We start from the raw sequence: 20,011 nt of genomic DNA on the forward strand, positions 1-20,011 counted from the left end.
CGGAGCGGCTGGGCCCGTGAGCCATGGCCGCTGAGCCTGCGCGTCCGGAGCCTGTGCTCCGCCACGGGAGAGGCCACAACAGTGAGAGGCCCGTGTACCGCAAGAAAAAAAAAAGAGAGTGACGAGTCGAGATAGAGAAGAACTTCCTGGACTGAATCTTGAGGCAGCCCTAACTCTTGGAGGTCAGGACATGAGGAGGAACCACAAGGAAATTCTGTACAAACTAGAAGCTCCTGGAAACCGTGGAAATCAGCAAAGAGTATCTTAGCACGTGTTGCTTAAAGGGTGGTCCCTGGGGCAGCTGTATCAGCATCACCTGGAAACTTGTTAGAAATACAGATTCCTGGGCTCCACTGCAGAGCTCTTGCATCAGAATCTTTGGAGGTGGCATCCAGCAGTCTGTTTTAGCAATCTCTTGTGGTGATTTTTCAAAACTTTAAAGTTTGCAAAGCACAGTCCTGGAGGATCCTAAAGAGTTGAGTTTGAAAGGCATTGTTGTGGAGGACTTGTTACAGACCTGGCCTCTGCTTTCCTTTGCCCTTTAACCTCCGTACAGGAGGTCAGCAGGTGAACCAGTCTTCCACATTCGCTTCAGAGAGAGTGATCTTAGTGCAGGGCAGGGCACTTACGGTGGGAGACAGGTGCCTGGCAGAGCAGGCTGTGCAAAGGTCCAGGACAGGTGGTTAGAGGAAAGGTGGACACCTGAGCTCCTGAAGCGCCACAGTCCAGGGAGCATCTTAGAGTGGACATCCCAAGCAGGTGTATCTGGTTGTCTGAATTTGCCCTGTGGCTTGGATCTAAGGGAAAAACAGGTAAGGGAAGGCGGAAGCTCCCGGTCAGTGTCTTTGTATTACTTACTCACTAGCTCCAGGCTGATTTCGAGAGTTCTGTTCTTCTGTGTGCATCACAGCTGTTGATGGGATTTGCTAAGTGCATCCAAGGGGCACACCTATCCAAGATAGTGAAGATAAAGGAAGAAGACTGGAGTCCGTCAGTGATTTAGAGATGTTAACAAGGCAGGCTGTGTGAAAGGTGCTAAGCCAGCATTTTAAACAGGGTGTGGGTGGGTCCCAGAGTGGTTCATCCTATCTGGTGCTGGCAGGAGAAGTCTTCGTTAGAAAAGGAGTTCTTGAACTCGAGTCGATGGTGTAATGCAGCAGGTCCATGAACTTGAGTGGGAAAAAAATGTATACTGGTCAAACTGAAAATTAGCATTTCCTTCCATTATGAATGTGGGCAGCAAACCACAATAGTATTAGCAGAACCTGTGACTCTGTTATCCATGTAAATCATAGATATTCTTTTTTTAAATTTTTTATTCTTTTTTTTTCTTTTTGTGGTACGTGGGCCTCTCACTGTTGTGGCCTCTCCCATTGCGGAGCACAGGCTCCGGACGCGCAGGCTCAGTGGCCATGGCTCACGGGCCCAGCCACTCTGCGGCATGTGGGATCCTCCCAGACCGGGGCACGAACCCATGTCCCCTGCATCGGCAGGCAGACTCTCAACCACTGCGCCACCAGGGAAGCCCTTTTTAAAAATTATTATTAATTTATTTGTTTTTGGCTGCGTTGGGTCTTCGTTGCTACCCATCGGCTTTCTCTTTCTCTAGTTGCGGCAAGTGTGGGCTGCTCTTCGTTGTGGTGCACGGGCTTCTCATTGCGGTGGCTTCTCTTGTTGTGGAGCACGGGCTCTGTGCACGTGGGCTTCAGTAGTTGTGGCTCGTGGGCTCTAGAGGACAGGCTCAGTAGTTGCGGCGCACGGGCTTAGTTGCTCTGCGGCATGTGGGATCTTCCGGGACCAGGGCTCGAACCCGTGTCCCCTGCGTTGGCAGGCAGACTCTCAACCACTGCACCACCAGGGAAGCCCCATAAATCATAGATATTCTTATAGTTGGTGTAGGTGTTTCAAAATATTGCTTCTGCTCATTACTACTTTGAACTTACAGTAGTTGATTCATTCTTGATAATTAATAAAGAAGCACACACTTGATGTTTTAATATTTTTGAAGGTTGTCTTTCAGTGTAATTAGCTTTTAAAATCATCCTGTGTTTTATTTTATGCATTTAAAACATTATTCTGAACAGAAGTCCATAAATATCACCCAACTGTCAAAGGAGGTCATGGAACAGGAAAGGTTACAAACTGATTTAGAAGACATTTGCTCACCCATATCCTGATTTTTATTTTTTAAAATTTATTTTATTGAAGAATAGTTGATTTACAGTGTTGTGTTAATTCCTGCTGTACAGCAAAGCAATTCAGTTACACATTCATATACACTCTTTTTCATATTCTTTCCTTTTTTTAATATTTATTTATTTATTTATTTTGTTGTGCCGAGTCTTAGTTGCGGCAGGCAGGCTCCTTAGTTGCAGCATGTGGGCTCCTTAGTTGCGACACTCAGGCTCCTTAATTGTGGTGTGCAAACTCTTAGTTGCAACATGCATGTGGGATCTAGTTCCCTGGCCAGGGATCCAACCCAGGCCCCCTACATTGGGAGCACGGAGTCTTAACCACTGCGCCACCAGGGAAGTCCCTCATATTCTTTTCCATTATGGTTTTATCACAGGATATAGGTCCTGTGATATACAGTAGGACTTTGTTGTTTATCCATTCTATATGTAATAGTTTGCATCTGCTAATCCCAAACTCCCACTCCATCCCTCCCCGCCCCCTCCACCAGCAACCACAAATCTGTTCTCTATGTCTGTGAGTCTGTTTCTGTTTCGTAGATAAGTTAATTTGTGTTGTATTTTAGATTGCACATATAAGTGATATCATATGGTATTTGTCTTTGTTCTCTATGTCTGTGAGTGTGTTTCTGTTTCGTAGATAAGTTCATTTGTGTTGTATTTTAGATTGCACATATAAGTGATATCATATGGTATTTGTCTTTCTCTGTCTGATCTTATTTCACTTAGTATGATAATCTGTAGCTCCATCGATGTTGCTGCAACTGGCATTATTTCATTCTTTTTTTATGGCTGAGTAGCATTCCATTTGTCATATCCTGAGTTTTAAAATCCTTGAGGACAGGGATGTGGATTTTTTATTTTTGCAGTCCCCAGACTGTTGCGTTAGTGAAGCTTTTACACTCCAGGTTTTCCTTCACAGGGCACAGGTCCTGTGTGTTTGTGGGATCTGTACCCTTCTGTAAGAAGGCCCTGTGTCTCACTGCAAGATTTCTGCTTCTGGGCCCTCCCTGCAGACACTCTTCTGACTGTACAGCCATCTGTGACATTCATGGCTCTCTGTTCTGTGAGTTCCCCCAGAGCAGGGACTGTGCATATAGCCGCTCAGCGCGTGTCCTCTGAATGAACGGCATCCAGAGGGTGTGAACTTTGGGGCCAGAAGAAAGAACTCAGATAAAGTCAAGTTCCTTCTTGAGCCCACAGGTCTCTGGAACGTGGAAACCAAGAAGCAGGCTCTGGAGAGTGGAGGTGGAAATAGGTACTTGGGACCCCGGGTATCCATCTGAAGCTCCTCATCAGAGCTTGGACAGTCTCAAGAATGAAGAACCACTGGATCTTCTGCTTCTCCAGTTTAGGAAGATCAGAGAATAAATAAAACTGCTGATGCTCCAGAAACCTAGGCGGGGTGACCGTGGAGACTTCTTCCTCCTCAAGGCGGGAGGAAAGAGGTGAGCGCTTACGAAGGGTAGGGGAGAATCGAAGCCGGGTGTGGAGAGAGGAAACGTGAGGTGGATGAAGAGTTGCGTCCAATGAAAAGAAACCAGTCTGTAAGGGGGCAGGCATTCCTGAGGTCCAGGTGGGTAGTCAGAGCGCCCAGGCAGGCCCCAGCCTTCTTAAGGCCTCTCTCTTCTCCTGCAGCTCTGCGTTCGCAAGCCTCAGCCCTTTCCCAAGATGGGGCAGACAAAACCAAGTTTCAGGTGGGTCAAGTTCTCTTTTCTCTCCAGAAATAACAACGTAAGGCATCAGAGAGTAAACATACATCGCTCCCTTGGTAAAAGGAAAAAGAGGGGAAAAAGACATATTAGGTGAGCACATTACATTACTCAGTGCGTTTATGGCCAAAATAGCTATGTGAGAGAGGTGGTATGATTCTGCTTTAGAGGTGAAGAAATGAGTGGTGAATCCTGGATTTGAGCCCAGGTCTGTAGGACTCTGTAGTGTGCCTGTTTGCTCTACATGTGGCCTGTCAATAATGGTTTCATCTAAGGGCCCTGAGCCCGCGTTATGTAGAGAGGTGACTCCAAATAACGAATCCTCCTTCTCTGCCCAGGTTTTTCTCCTCAGTGGGACATTTCTTCTTATTCATTTCCAGATGTTGTATTCTCCACGTAATACACGTTACCAAAACTTATACCATGAACAAAGTTAAAAGACAGCATAGTGGGTGAAAAAATCTTCACGGACAAAAAATTTTAATATCCTTATTTTAAAAACAGGAGCTGGGAATAAAGACCTGAGCCTTCATGTTCAGGAAGGGAGAAAAGAGGAAAAACAAATAACCAATAATCATATGAAAAGATGATCCGCCTCTAGTAACCAAAGTGATGCAGATTGAAACAAGATGTGATTCTTTTCCTAGCAGATGACCAAAGATTTGAACGATCGGTGTTCACTGTTAGCTAACATATGGAGAAATGGGTACATCCACACAGTTGCAGGGGCATTTCAGCCCTTGTAGAAGTTCTGCAAACCTCTGCTCCAGTATTTCCCACTCCAAGAATTCTAAGTCAGAGCAAGTGCTCAAAGAATGATCATCACAGCATTGTTTATAACAGCGAAAAAAAAAAAAAGATGGTGGAGTGGACTCCATGTCCATCCATTGGATTGGTATTGGATCGATGGATTATTGTGGTTTCATTTGTCCTCTTGTCTTGATCCTGTGCTGCTATCAAGTGAGATAAAGTGGGTGAAAATATTAGGACGTGGAAATATGTGTGTGCGCACTCTCTCTCATTATATGTACACATGTATATTGTAACTTATCTTTAAATCGGGGGAAAAGAAGTCAAAGTGAGTGCAGAATTTTAAGTACTTTTTTCAATACATGATATTATTTTATAAAGCTTTCTCTAATGAAAAGAGATTATAGATGAAAATTTGCAGGAATTCCCTGGCGGTCCAGTGGTTAGGACTTGGTGCTTTCACCGCAGGGGCCTGGGTTCAGTCCCTGGTCGAGGAACTAAGATCCTGCAAGCCGGGTTGCATGGCCAAGAAAAAAGAATTTGCAAGTTTGAGTCATTTGCTTTAATTTTAAATATTACTGATGAACTCCCTGTAATGAGAACTGAAGAAATAAGCACCTTTTTACTTCCCACCATCTCCTGATATATTATTATTATCATGGTTCCCTTCTCATCTGTCACCATCTATTCCCACCATTGGGTTATCTCAGTTATCTTTACATAAGTCGTTGCTCACCACTCGTCCTTTTACCACGGTTTCTTCATGCCTGACTAGTTTGATTTATCTGTCAGTTGGCTTAATTTCCTCCACAGTTTGTTGTCTTTTCCAAAGAAGACTTGTGGATGCCATATCCTCTGAGTTTTCCATGCTTAAAAATGTCTGTTGCCTTTATGCTTAAATGGCAAATTGTCTGGGCTTAGAATTCTTAAATTCACTCTCAGAACTGTATAAGTTGCTTCGTTTTCTACTGGCATTAAATCCAGTGCTGGCCTTTTTATCATTCCTTCTCCATTCATCTCCTGGTGAGCTAAGTTTATTCTGGTCATTTTCCCCAGAAAGGTCAGTCGTGTTTATACTTGACAATATTTTGGCTGGGTGTCATCTTCTAGGATCTTTGAAAGCCAGTGACCCTTGGTCTTTACTGCCCTTGCTTTGTGATCTCTTGGCATTGATTAGTTCTTTTTCTCCCTGGATGTCTACTGTTACTCTTATTTTATTCTTTTGGCCCTACTGGAACTCATGCTATAAATGGTGTAACTTCTGGATCTATCTTCCCTATTCTTTAACTTTTCTTTTATTCAAAATTTTTCATTGTGTTCCAGGAGCCTGATCTGTTTTCCAGTTCACTGGCTTGTTCTTCAGTGATGTTCATTCAGCTGTTTAGCTCATCTCTTGAAGTGTTTTGTTTGTTTTTTCCAATCATAATAGTGATTTTTTTACACCTTAAGAATTCTGGTTATTATTTTTTTTCTAGCAATTTTTTCCCTCAAGAAAAAAAAAATCTAGTGAATGTACCTTTTGAGTCCTGGGTGTTAAGACTATTTTCTTAACTTCTTCAAAAGCCATTGTGGTTCACAGTTATGAGACTTTGCTCCTGCCTGACCCCACCTTTTATACCACATAGAAGGGTACTATCATGTAGATATTTTTGGATTGTCTGTCTTATTAACTCATAGTATTAAGCCTGTGCAGCTTAATACTAACAGTACTAGTTAATAGTTAATAGTACTAGTTTACATATATTTTATTACAATCTTCAAAATAAAAACTTAAGTCAGATAATACCAAGGTCTAGAAGAAAAAAATTAGGCTTTCTCTTCCGATTCTGTCCTCCCTGAGATGCCCAGCATTAATGAAAGGATGTGTACCCATCAGCCCTTTCGCCATGTGAAAAAACATATGTAGGTCACCCCCTTTATAAACAAATGGAAATGTGTATGTTGTACATGTAGTCCATATTTTACTACTTATATTATTCCATTCAGATTATTACCAATTCTAGCACTAAAAACAGTACAGCGATAAATCTCCTTTCATACACACAAACACATATGTCCTTATATCCTGTTGCTTTAATCTTTAAATTCACTAGTATAGATTTCTAAATATTGTTGGGCCAAAAGGAACACACTTCTTTTTAAAATTTTTAAAATATTATTGCTGGAGTATTTGACAGGAAATCATAGCCATTCACACATTTCCCCACATCTTCAAGGATATATCAGTATGAAACATTGTTGCTTATCTGATGGAGGAGGTTGTGTGGCAAAGATCTCCCATTTTGTTTTTCAATTTCCTGCATAGTGGATGCATGATAAGCATCTTTCCCTGCGTTTATTGGCTGCATTTGTATTTTCTCATCTGAATTGCTTATGAAATACTTTTGCCCATTATTGCATTATTTCTAACTATGTTTTTAGGTGCTCTTTCAGTAGTAGCGTTGTTCACTCACCTATCAAAAGTCTTACCCTTGTTTTATCTCAGTCTTTACTTTCTGAATGGTGACTTGACCATAAAGAAGGTTAAATTTTTTATATAGGTAAATGATTTGTTCTCTTTTGAAAATCTGGTTTCATATGTAGTTTCAAAAGACCTTACTCATCTAAAGCTTAATCCAAAAGGCACCTAAATGGTTTTTCAATATTTACATTAAAATTTTTTAAATCTCTAATGTGACTATAATTTACTTTTGTAAATGGCATAAGGTTGACATTTAACTTTATTTTCTTCAAGATGGATAGCTAATTATGACAATGCCATTTATTACATTAATGATTTATTTGCAAGTCAACAGAAATACCGTCTTTATCATTTATGTGTTCATTTATGTATTTATATGTGTGTATATATTATATATATAAATACATAAATGAATATATGTATATATATTATATGTATGAAGAGAGAGAGAAATATTTCAATTGATTCATATTTCACATGACCTGACTGTTCCTGCATTCTGTACTCTGGTCCACTGAGTTACCTGTACATCTCTGCATTATTTTACTATTCATACTGAACCCATACTTTGGAAATTCAAAATTATGAAGAAAAAAATGAATAATGTTAAAATGAAAGTTTGGGTGAAACTTAACTGTAGTGTTCTCCAAACCAGGTGCCCTTTCTCATGGTTGATCTTGAATGACTTTTTTTCAGTTATTTGTGTGGTCATTGGTCTGTTCACGTTTCGTTCCATTTATTCCTTCAGCAAATATTTGTTTCACACCTGCTATGGGCCAAACATTATTCTTAGCAGACTTTTAAAAAATGAATTAGATATGAGAAATTAGGAACAGGGAAGAATCCAGGATAACTTTAAGGTAGATGGTACTGTTTACCCCCAGGGGGTAAGGAGAGAACAATTTGGGAGGAAAAACTCGATTCTAATTGGGCTTTTTTTGGTTCGAGATATCTTTTAGACATGCAAGTGGTAGTTGGATATGGCAGGGCTCAGTGTGGAAGGCAGAGCTGGGTATAAAGATTTGGAAGTTAGTGGCTGGTCCACATCTGTTTAATTGCCAAACTGACCACGTCTGGTGCAAGCTTTCTCCCACCTCTTGTCTTAGATCGATCTAGGGTTCTGCCTGGAAGTGTACTCTGCTGGGCATGCTCCTTCTCCAAACTGGGAATATGGGTTCCTCTAGTCTGTGCTCCTCTGATCTCATGTGGGTGGCAGGATAGCATGGTGGTTACAGCGTGGTTAGTCAGGCTGCCCAAGCTCAGTCCTGACTCGACACTTACTAGGTGTATGTTCTTGGATAAATAATATTCAACTCTCTGAGTCCCCATTTTTCTTATCTGTGAAAAGGGAGAGCTATAGTAACTACCTTGTGAGTAGTTAACTGACCTAACCAAGATAATAGAGTGTTTCTGACATTCCAGAAAGTTCTCACTTTTGGTGAGTTCTGAGACAATTAAATGACATAAGGCATATAAAAATACTTAGTCTAGGGACTTCTCTGGCGGTACAGTGGTTAAGACTCCACGCTACTAATGCAGGGGGTGCAGGTTCGATCCCTGGTCAGGGAACTAAGATCCCACATGCTGCACAGCGTGGCCGAAAAAACCCCCAAACCAAAAAACAGCAACAAAAAAATACTTAGTCTAGTACCCACCTTATAGTAAGTGAGTTACAAATATAAGGTATTGATATTATCTGCTTTGTATCTTCTCTTTTTTTTTTTTTTGCTGTACGCCGGCCTCTCACTGTTGTCACTGTTGTGGCCTCTCCCGTTGCGGAGCACAGGCTCCGGAGGCGCAGGCTCAGCGGCCATGGCTCACGGGCCCAGCCGCTCCGCGGCATGTGAGATCTTCCCGGACCGGGGCACGAACCCGTGTCCCCTGCATCGGCAGGCGGACTCTCAACCACTGCGCCACCAGGGAAGCCCTTTTTTTCCTTTTTAATAATTAAGTTATGATTGATATACAATGTTATATTAGTTTCAGGTGTACAACCTAGTACTCGATATTTTTGTATGTTATGGAATGATCAATAAGACCACAATAAGGATATTTTTATACTTTATGGAATGACCAATAAGACCACAATAAGACCGGTTACCATCCATCACCATAAAGAATTGTTACAGTGTTACTGACTGTATTCCCTGTAGGTACATTACATCCCCTTGACTCATTTCATAGCTGGAAGTTTCTTCTCATTTTCTTGTCCCCTGGTAACACACATCTCGGCTTTTCTAAGGACAGTTGTTAAAGTATAGTCTCTCTGGAACAAGGCTCTGTGTGTTAAGGTTCTAGCTCTGCCTCTTACAAGCTGTGTGTCCTCGGCCAAGTTGCTTCACCTCCTGGATCGGGGTCTTCAAGACTACCCCGTGTTCAGAGATTTCTCCAGGACTCAAGGGGCTCAGTGTATAGTTTTACTCAAGGCTGAGATTACTGCAACACCACCCTCGGCTGTGCCTGGCTTCCTCCAGACTTCACCCCACATGCCTTTTCCCTTTGCTGATTTTTTTTTTAAACAGTGATAAGTCTTAGCCATGAGTGGGACTATATACTGAGGCCTTCTAGCGAATCATAGAACTTGGAGGTGGCCTTGGGGACTGCCAACACAAGCCTCATGAAGGCGGGGCTGTGTCTTTCTTCCTCAGCTCTCTGATTCCTGGGGCCTAATACTGCTTTATAGGAACTGAATAATCCTTGAACGTGTTGACCTGCAGGCACTAGACCTTACAGCTACCTTGCCTTAATATTTTCTTATTAAAAATATATCCTCGAATTTTTTTAAAAAGTGAAATACCTTAGGAATCACAACACACTCTTACCTTGTAATACCTTGTCACGGGGTATTCCAGGGACAGGCTGAAGGGAAAGAGTATCATTCTCAAAGCCCTCCTGTACAATTGTCTCCCTCTGAAGAAAGCATGTCACAGTCTAACTGAAGTCCGTGACGATAATATAGTTGATTACTACATTTCAAAATCTATAACGGCCATTTTTTTTTTCTCACTGGACCAAAGCAATTCTCTTAAAAGACCTGGGCTTCTCTCTACATATAATTCTGCCACAAGGAAGATGAATATCTTGCCATTTGCAGCAACATGGATGGACCTTGAGCACATTATGCTAAGTGAGATAAGTGAGAAAGAGAAAGAAAAGTACCATGTGATGTCACTTATATGTGGAATCTAAAAAAGTCAATCTCATAAAAAAACAGAATGGTAGTTACCAGGGGATGGGGGAGTGGGGTGATAATATTGATGTTGTTTAAGGGTACAAACTCGCAACTGGTGTAAATAAACCATAGACATCTAATGTACAGTATAATTAATATAGACAACAATATTGTGCTACAATCATCAAACTTGTTAAAAGACTAAAACTGACTTAGCCCAATCAGTAAAAAGAAAGGATAAGTATGTAATGTGATAGAGGTGCTAAATATAGCTACCCTGGAAATCATGTTACAATATATAAATGTATTGAATTAATGCTTTGTACACCTTAAAGTTACACAATGTTATATGTCAAATATATTCAATTAAAAAAATAAAGTACTTAAATGATTAAAGAAAAAAACAAAATCCTGGGCCACAGTTCATAACTAAGGATGACACAGTATGATTTTATTTTTATTAATTTATTTAAATTTTATTTTATTTATTTTTGGCTGTGTTGGGTCTTCGTTGCTGCACGGGGGCTTTTCTCTAGTTGCGGCGAGCAGGGGCTGCTCTTCGTTATGGTGTGCGGGCTTCTCATTGCGATGGCTTCTCTTACGGGCCCTAGAGGACGTGGGCTTCAGTATTTGTGGCTCATGGGCTCAGTAATTGTGGTACGTGGGCCCTAGGGCACGCGGGCTTCAACAGTTGTGGCGTGTGGGCTTCAGTAGTTGTGGCATGCAGGCTTCAGTAGCTGTGGCTCGTGGGCTCTAGAGCGCAGGCTCAGTAGTTGTGGCTCACTTGTTTAGTTGCTTCGCAGCATGTGGGATCTTCCTGGACCAGGGCTCGAACCCGTGTCCCCTGCGTTGGCAGGTGGATTCTTAACCACTGCGCCACCAGGGAAGTCCTGCAGTATGATTTTAAATCCCATAGTTCGAACCACTGCTCTAGAGGTCTCCTCTGCACTGGGCGATGGTTGCTTTAACACACCTTGGTTGCTTCTGTCAAGTGCTGACAAGGAAGCCCCTAAAAGGTGTGTGTGTGGAGCGGGTGGAGGGCTATGGCAGCCAAGAGCAGGATTCGCCCAACAGCTGTTGGAGGGGTGAGGGGCTGGTGGGGGAAAAACAGTCATTCTGGCAGAGAAGGTGATTTGGGGGCGTGTGCAGACACAGCCATGTTAAAATTAGGCACCATTGGAGCTATAAGTTGTCACAGTCTTTTTGGAGGACAAGTCGATCATCTGCCAGTTAGAGTCAAATTGTAAAATGCGCAGACCCTGTGATGCAGCCATTCCATTTCTAGGAAGTGGCCCTCAGAAGTGCTCACACTGAGCAAAGCATGTTTGCTTTAACTCTTGGATAACCATGGAAGATCAGTTGCTTAGAATCGAAATTATTGGCACCAAACATTTAAAAAACTGGATTTGGGGGGCTTCCCTGGTGGCGCAGTGGTAGCGCGTCCGCCTGCCGATGCAGGGGAACCGGGTTCGCGCCCCGGTCTGGGGGATTTGACTCATCACCCTAAACAATTTCCTGCTCTCCTGTCTACTTTTCTTCGTGATGCCAAGTTTACCTTTCATCCAGTGGGTGTTGGTGTTCATGGTGCTTCACATTCTAGGAGCCATTGACCTTCAAGGACGTGGCCATGGTTTTCACAGAGGAGGAGCTGGGGCTGCTGGACTCCACCAGAGGAAGCTGTACCGAGACGAGATGCTGGAGAACTTCCGGAACGTGGTCTCTGTGGGTGAGAGGAACCTCTAAGCAATTGAAACTTAACTTATTGGTGTGCTCTTGTTCGCTGGATAGAGGCTATTTTTGGTCTTGGAATGCAGGTTACATCCTTTTTATATAGAAATGTTATAGCAGTTTCATTTAACTAGTCCTGAATCTTTTCCTCGTCTGTCCTTCAAATGCCTGGAAATCATGGGATTAGGGCTGCATTTTCCAATTATTTTTTACACCTCAAAAACGAGCCTTAGGTTTTCCCTGGTGGCGCAGTGGTTGAGGGGTCCGCCTGCCAACGCAGGGGACGCGGGTTCGTGCCCCGGTCCAGGAGGATCCCACGTGCCGCGGAGCGGCTGGGCCCGTGAGCCATGGCCGCTGAGCCTGCGCGTCCGGAGCCTGTGCTCCGCAACGGGAGAGGCCACAACAGTGAGAGGCCCGCGTACCGCAAAAAAAAAAAAAAAACGAAACAACGAGCCTTAGCCTTGCATTTTCTTGCGATTTCAGGGTAACAACTTTTCAAGCCTGATAAGCTGTCCCATTTGGAACAAGGCAAAGAGACTTGGGTGACAGAGAGAGAAACTCCAAGAGAGGCACATCCAGGTGAGAACCATGGAGTCTAGAGCCCTGGCCAGGCAGTGAGGGGTGAGCTGGCCATGCAGCGGCTGTCCCCCACCCTTGGTCTTGCCTGTGGATATGGCAGGTACTGTAGTAGGTGATTGTTGTGCGACCGCATTTCTGTTACTCAGTCTCGACCATCTCATGCTTCCTTCATGCTTTCCAGAGAGTGATAGACCCAGAGGGAGTGAGGGGGTCTCCGGACTTCCTTCCCTCTGGTAGAAAGAGACGGGCAGTGTGAGACAAGCAAGCCAGTAGCAGAGAGACTGTTCCAGCAGGTTGGCAATCCTCTGATGGATTTCTCACTTAACTCCAGTACCCTACAAGTTCGTGGCTATAAACAGGTTCATGTTACCTCAGCCTTAAAAGATAAAAACAATAGCCAATAAAGAGTATCAGAAAGTATGGACACATCTTTCAAATCACAGGGAGCTCTGTGGTAAATATGACATTGTTTGGCTCGCCAGCAGTGACGGGAATACACTGAGATTTTTATGTCTCCAGACCTTATCCGTAGCCCCTGGATTCCTGTTGAATATGCTCACAGAAGACACAGACACAGATGGAGCACTTCGGAGGATTTGGGGCTTTGTTCCCTTTCCAAGTTCAGCTCACACATCCCAGCATCACAGTTACCCTGGCAGGTAGTGTGGTGAGAGTGCCCACAAACGTGGGCTCTAAAATCAGGCTTGTATGCTGGCATCCCAGCTCCGCACTTCCTCATGCACGACGGACTAACTTAACTAGCCTACTTACCCTCTCTGTGCCTGGGTTTCCTCCTCTGTAAAACGAAGACATTGATGGTTCCTACCTCCATGTTATTCTGAGGGTTAAATAAGTTAATATGTGTACCTCTTTGGCACATAGGAAGTGTTATAAGAGCATTCGATATTATTGTTGTTGTTGTTATCAACAACAGCATTATCAAGTAAAGAAGTAAATTTTTGCATGTGTAAGATACCCCCCAGAATTTCTTGTTTGCTTGGCAGCTCTATGATGAGACAGAGTCTGTAGCTAATAGGATCATATTCACATTTAGCCTTTGCTGTAGACCTGAAACTAACACAAGTGTCAATCAACTATACTGCAATAAAAATTTTAAAAAAGAAAAACTTAAAAAAAACTAAAAACAACAACAACAAAAAACCATTTAGCTTCAAAGCTTATTAATAGGAGCCTCTTCCTTTTTTCAGACATAGAATGAAGCACCACAATAGTTATGATACATAAAGCGGAATTTTTCTCTAGGCCGTTATCTGTCCCAGTCTGAAAGCCTGATATCCCTGAGCCAGTCTTGCACTTGTTCTCACAAGTTGCCTTTAACTCCATAGGAGACAAGGATGCAAAGGACATGGAGTATATTCAAGAAAAGGAATTAAGATTGCTTTTGCACAGAGAGCTCTCCTACTGTAAAATCTGGGAACAGGTGGCTGGTGAATTAACTCGGAATCAAGACCATAGAGTAAATCTTCAAGGGACGGATTTCCAGTTCTCAGAAGATGCTTCTCTCTGTCAAGCGGGGAAAGGAGCATCTACTCAGGGTTCTCAAATGGAAAATTTGGTAGACAGTCTTCAAGGGGATGGGTCCATCAATTTAGAAAATCAAGAGTTTCCAGCCTGCAAAGCAGTGACACCCGTCTCCATTCAAGAATCTTGGATAAAAGCCTTTGTGAATGAGCCATGGAATGTTCAAGAAAGGTGTAAAAAAGTCGACATGGAAGATACAATATATAAATGTGACTGGGGTGATTATGGCTTCAGGATATCATGTGGTCATGATGACCACAGAAAACCTGAAAGAGGGAAACCACGTAACTGTGATAAATGTAGAGAAAACTGCATTAAAAAGTCAGTACTGGGCTTCCCTGGTGGCACAGTGGTTGAGAATCCACCTGCCGATGCAGGGGACACGGGTTCGTGCCCCGGTCTGGGAAGATCCCACATGCCGCGGAGCGGCTGGGCCCGTGAGCCATGGCCACTGAGCCTGTGCATCCGGAGCCTGTGCTCCGCAACGGGAGAGGCCACAACAGTGAGAGGCCCACGTACCACACAAAAAAAAAAAAAAAAAAAAAAAAGTCAGTACTTCAGCACCCTAACTCCGGAGAGAACGGCTTTAAAAGAAATGAACATGGAAATGGCCTCAGGGATAAATCAAACCTTCCCACTCAGCCAAGGGTGCCCTTGAAAGAGAAACCCTATAAATATCAAGAGTTTGCTAAGAGCTTGAGGCCAGGTGCCTGTCTGGAGAGACCTCAAAGAATCCCCACAGGAGACAAATCCTTTGAAAATACCGAGCGTGGTCGGGTCTTCAGGCAGAACACACACCTTCACAGCCTCCCCGGGGCCCACACGGGAGACACGCTCTATGGATGCGATGTCTGCAGGAAGGGGTTCAGGTATAAATCAGTCCTTCTCATTCACCAGGGAGTGCACACGGGAGAGAAACTTTATAAATGCGAGGAGGGCGGCAAGGCCTTCGGGCGAAGCTCCAATCTGCTTGTCCATCAGTGGGTCCCCACTGGGGAGAAACCGTATAAATACAGCAAGTGCAGGAAAGGCTTCAGCTACAGCTCGGTGCTTCAGGTCCATCAGAGGCTGCACGTGGGGGAGAAGCCCTACACGTGCGGCCAGTGTGGCATAGGATTCTATGCTAAGTCCGTCTTACGTAAGCATTGGCATGTCCACCTGGGGGAGAAGCCCCATAGCTGTGTCAAATGCTGGAAGGGATTCAGCTGTAGCTTGCATCTCAGCAGTCATCAGAAAACGCACCCGGGAGAGAAACCCTACCAGTGTGACCAGTGCGACAAGGGTTTCGGTCACAACTCGCGCCTCCAGGCTCACCAGAGGGTTCACGTGGGTCAGCGCCTCTGTGAGTGTGATGTGTGTGGGAAGAGCTTCAGCTACAGCTCGGGGCTTTTCGCACATCAGAGGCTGCATACGAGAGAGAAGGCCTACAGATGTGAGTGTGGGAAAGGCTTCAGCTGAAGCTCAGACCTCCACGTCCATCAGAGGGTCCACATGGGAGAGAAGCCCTACAGGTGCACGAGTGTGGGAAAGGCTTCCAGCAGAATTCAGACCTTCACAGTCACCAGAGGGTCCACACGGGGGAGAGGCCCTACATCTGTGACGTGTGTGGGAAGGGCTTCATTTACAGCTCTGACCTCCTCGTCCATCAGAGGGTCCACACAGGAGAGAAACCCTATAAAAGCACCTAGTGCAGCAAAGGCTTCAGTTACAGTTCGAGGCTTCTCATCCACCACAGGGTCCACACGGGCGAGAGACCATACCGATGCAAAGAGTGCGGAAAGGGCTTCAGATGCACCTTGAGCCTCCACAAACATCAACGAGTCCACACGGGCAAGAAACCTTACACATGTGTTGAGTGCGGCAAGGGATTCAGCTATGGTTCCAACCTTCTCACCCACCAGACACTGCACACGGGAGAGAAGCCCTACGAATGCGGAAAGGGCTTCCGGTATGGCTCAGATCTCCTCAGTCATAAGGGAGTGCACACTGGAGAGAAACCCTATAGATGTGATGTGTGCGGGAAGGGCTACAGTCAGAGCTCACATGTCCAAAGCCATCAGAGGGTCCACAATGGCGAGAAGCCCTATAAATGCAAGGAGTGCGGGAAGGGCTTTGGTTGAAGCTCCTGTCTCCGTGTCCATCAGAGGGTCCACACTGGAGAGAAGTCCTACAAGTGTGCAGAGTGTGAGAAAGGCTTCAGTTATAGCTCAGGTCTGCGAAATCACCAGAGGGCGCATTTAAGCGAGAAACCTTACAAGGAGACATGAGTTGAAGTCTCCAGTCAGAACTCAGAACTTTACATTCATCTCAGCACCAACGCAGGAGACAAACGTTACGGATGTGATGTGTAGGGAGGTCTGCAGGAGAGACTGACCTTTTCATAGCAGCTGGTCTGCCTAGGAAGGGAAAATCTGGAAGTTTGGTAAATAGGGAAAACATTTCAGTCACAAACTTCAGTCTTTTTTTTTTTTTAATTTATTTTTGGCTGCGTTGGGTCTTCATCGCTGTGCGCAGGCTTTCTCTAGTTGTGGCGAGCGGGGGCTACTCTTCATTGTGGTGCGCGGGCTTCTCATTGCAGTGGCTTCTCATTGCAGAGCATGGGCTCTAGGCGCGTGGGCTTCAGTAGTTGTGGTACGTGGGCTCAGTAGTTGTGGCTTGTGGGCCTAGAGCGCAGGCTCAGTAGTTGTGGTGCACGGGCTTAGTTGCTCCACGGCATGTGAGATCTTCCTGGACCAGGGCTTGAACCCGTGTCCCCTGCATTGGCAGGGGGATTCTTAACCACTGCGCCACCAGGGAAGTCCCTAGGAGGGAGGTTTTACAAATGATGAGAATAGTGAGAAAAGTATCAAAGGAGCAGATTATGGATACGGATTCCCTGGGGGTGGGAAATACCTACAAGCGGGACAAATGTAGGACAAACATTGTCAATATTGTCTGTACCTTCTAGAAGATAGTTTTTATAAAAATTAAACGATGGGGCTTCCCTGGTGGTGCCGTGGTTAAGAATCCGCCTGCCAATGCAGGGGACACGGGTTCGAGCCCTGGTCTGGGAAGATCCCACATGCCACAGAGCAACTAAGCCCGTGCACCACAACTACTGAGCCTGTGCTCTAGAGCCTGCGAGCCACAACTCCTGAGCCCGCGTGCCATAACGACTGAAGCCCGTGCACCTAGAGCCCATGCTCTGCAATAAGAGAAGCCACCTCAATGAGAAGCCCGTGCACCGCAATGAAGAGTAGCCCCCACTCACCGCAACTAGAGAAAGCCCGCACGCAGCAATGAAGACCCAGTGCAGCCAAAAATAAATAAATAAATAAATTTAAAAAAATTAAAAGATGATGTTAATATTCATTGAGGCAAATTACCTTTAGAAGGCCAGGGATAGTTTCAGGGAGAGACATTCTCTTGGAAGGTCGGGGTAATGTTATCTCCAGCACATTTTCATCATGTTTCTGTGATGGTGTTTTATCTCATAGAGCTCAACTCCTCTCATAGAGAGGTTACATAAACTGCAGTAATATTTTACCATTTTTAAACAAAATCTGATTGGGCTTTAATTGGCATGGTATTGAATTTATAGGTTAATTTGGAAAGAACTTGCATCTTTGAAATGCTGAATTTTTTTCCATTTAAAAATGCTGTTTATTTCCACTTGCTAAAGTATTTTAAATGATCTTCCAGTAATATTTTTTAGAGATTTAAAAAAATAGGTTCTGGGGCTTCCCTGGTGGCGCAGTGGTTGAGAGTCCGCCTGCCGATGCAGGGGACGCAGGTTCGTGCCCCGGTCCGGGAGGATCCTGCATGCCGCGGAGCGGCTGGGCCCGTGAGCCATGGCTGCTGGGCCTGTGCGTCCGGAGCCTGTCTCCACAATGGGAGAGGCCACGACAGTGAGAGGCCTGCGTACCACAAAAAAAAAAAAAAAAAAAAAAAAAGGTTCTGAATATTCTTAAATGTATTTCTAGGATTTTGTTTTCTTGCTATCATGATTATAAGATTCTTTTCATTTCATGCTGGGTTGGTTGGTTGGTTTTTTTTTAATCTATAAGACAAATACTTGAACATTTTTAAAAATCAGAAATATCATTTTTAACTTGTCAGTGGTAAAACAGATTCAGCAGTGGTAAAACAGATTCACCAAAGCCATGTCCATGGGGATCTGTAGAAACATGCACTCTTATGCACTTATTGGTGAGAGTGAAAATAGGTACTCTTTTTTGAAAGAATTTGTCAGTGTATCAAATTCAATTTGTATAACCTTTGAAGTGGCAATAAGTGTGTAATAATTTATACTTGGGAGATAGTTGCACATGTGGGAAAAGATGTATGTATATGGTCAATGTCAGTAACATTTTTTTTACCACAGCATAAAACCACAAATGTTAATACTCCATTTGTAATAGGTTAAGGCACATGTATATGAGGACAAACCACTAAAAATATTCAGGTACACCTGTAATGATACTGAAGGTTGCCCACAAACTATTTAGTGAACCAGGAAGGTTGTAGAATGACAATTACACTATGACCCCATTTTGTTAATATTTTGTGTGTGTGTGTGTGTGTGTGTGTGTGTGTGTGTATGTTTATAAAGAGAGAAAAAGATGTATGAAAAGTCAGTGTCATAACTGCTTATTTCTAGCAGATGGAATACGGGGTCTGTAATTCATTTATGTACTTTTACATTTTTTTTAAAAACTTTTTTTAAAAAATAGATTTATTTATTTATTTAATTTATTTATTTTTTGGCTGCGTTGGGTCTTCCATTACTGTGCACAGGCTTTCTCTAGTTGTGGCGAGCGGGGGCTACTCTTCGTTACGATGTGAGGGCTTCTCATTGCAGTAGCTTCTCTTGTTGCGGATCACAGGCTCTAGGCATGCAGCCTTCAGTAGTTGTGGCACACGGGCTTCAGTAGTTGTGTCTTGCAGGCTGTAGAGCGCAAGCTCAGTAGTTGTGGCACACAGGCTTAGTTGTTCTGTGGCATGTGGGATCTTCCTGGACCAGGGCTCGAACCCATGTCCCCTGCATTGGCAGGCGGATTCTTTTTTTTTTTTTTTTTTTTTTTTTGCGGTACGCGGGCCTCTCACTGTTGTGGCCTCTCCCGTTGCGGAGCACAGGCTCCGGACGCGCAGGCTCAGTGGCCATGGCTCACGGGCCTAGCCGCTCCGCGGCATGTGGGATCTTCCCGGACCGGGGCACGAACCCGTGTCCCCTGCATCGGCAGGTGGATTCTCAACCACTGCGCCACCAGGGAAGCCCTACAGGCGGATTCTTAATCACTGCACCACCAAGGAAGCCCCACTTTTACATATTTTACTTTATAACAAAGAGTATATATCAATTTTATAGCAACAGTAAAGCTATTTTTAAAAAATTCGTCTGCTGGAACAATCCCTTATAGTCAAGGATCCATGTTATAACCTCTATAATTTTTTTTTCTTTTTCTACTGTTCACTTTGCACCCAGTACCAAATACAAGTTATACAAATGAACTGTGAAATTTGTGATTTAGATACTTTCAGAGGCTACATCATTTTTGCTGGCTGGTAGGATATGAGGTGGCCTGGATAATTGGGAGGACCCGTTTGGCACTTCTGTTCTACATTCTGGCCCTCTGGGACCCGTGAGCCCACAAGCCTGGCTTCATAGAGGATGGTGCACCATGACTCCATCTGACTCCTGCATCTGGATGACTCAGGAGACCTGACACTTGGCCTGTGCTGAGTTCCTTTCTGCTATCTACGGCTGCAAGAAAAAGAATCTAAGTTTTAGGCATACCTCAAAGATATTGCAGGTTTGATTCCAAACCACTGCTATACGTGAATATTGCAAGAAAAGCAAGTCACACGAATTTTTTGGTTTCCCAGTGTATGTTTA

At 44.1% G+C, this 20,011-nt stretch overlaps 1 protein-coding gene across 1 annotated transcript in view; it reads left to right on the top strand.

The window, feature by feature from the left end:
- ZNF229 (zinc finger protein 229) overlaps window positions 1-16,448 on the top strand; it is a 21,526-nt gene extending 5,078 nt beyond the window's left edge. Inside the window, 8 exon segments of the mRNA XM_055079259.1 lie at window positions 3,396-3,450; window positions 3,585-3,640; window positions 3,831-3,889; window positions 11,888-11,951; window positions 11,954-12,013; window positions 13,941-14,461; window positions 14,686-15,649; window positions 15,652-16,448. Of these exon segments, the coding sequence (XP_054935234.1) occupies window positions 3,396-3,450; window positions 3,585-3,640; window positions 3,831-3,889; window positions 11,888-11,951; window positions 11,954-12,013; window positions 13,941-14,461; window positions 14,686-15,649; window positions 15,652-16,403 (2,531 nt within the window). The 3' untranslated portion in view covers window positions 16,404-16,448.
- Window positions 16,449-20,011: the final 3,563 nt, after the last annotated feature.

Source organism: Physeter macrocephalus, chromosome 17 (genome assembly GCF_002837175.3).
Source record: "Physeter macrocephalus isolate SW-GA chromosome 17, ASM283717v5, whole genome shotgun sequence".
Lineage (NCBI taxonomy): Eukaryota > Metazoa > Chordata > Mammalia > Artiodactyla > Physeteridae > Physeter > Physeter macrocephalus.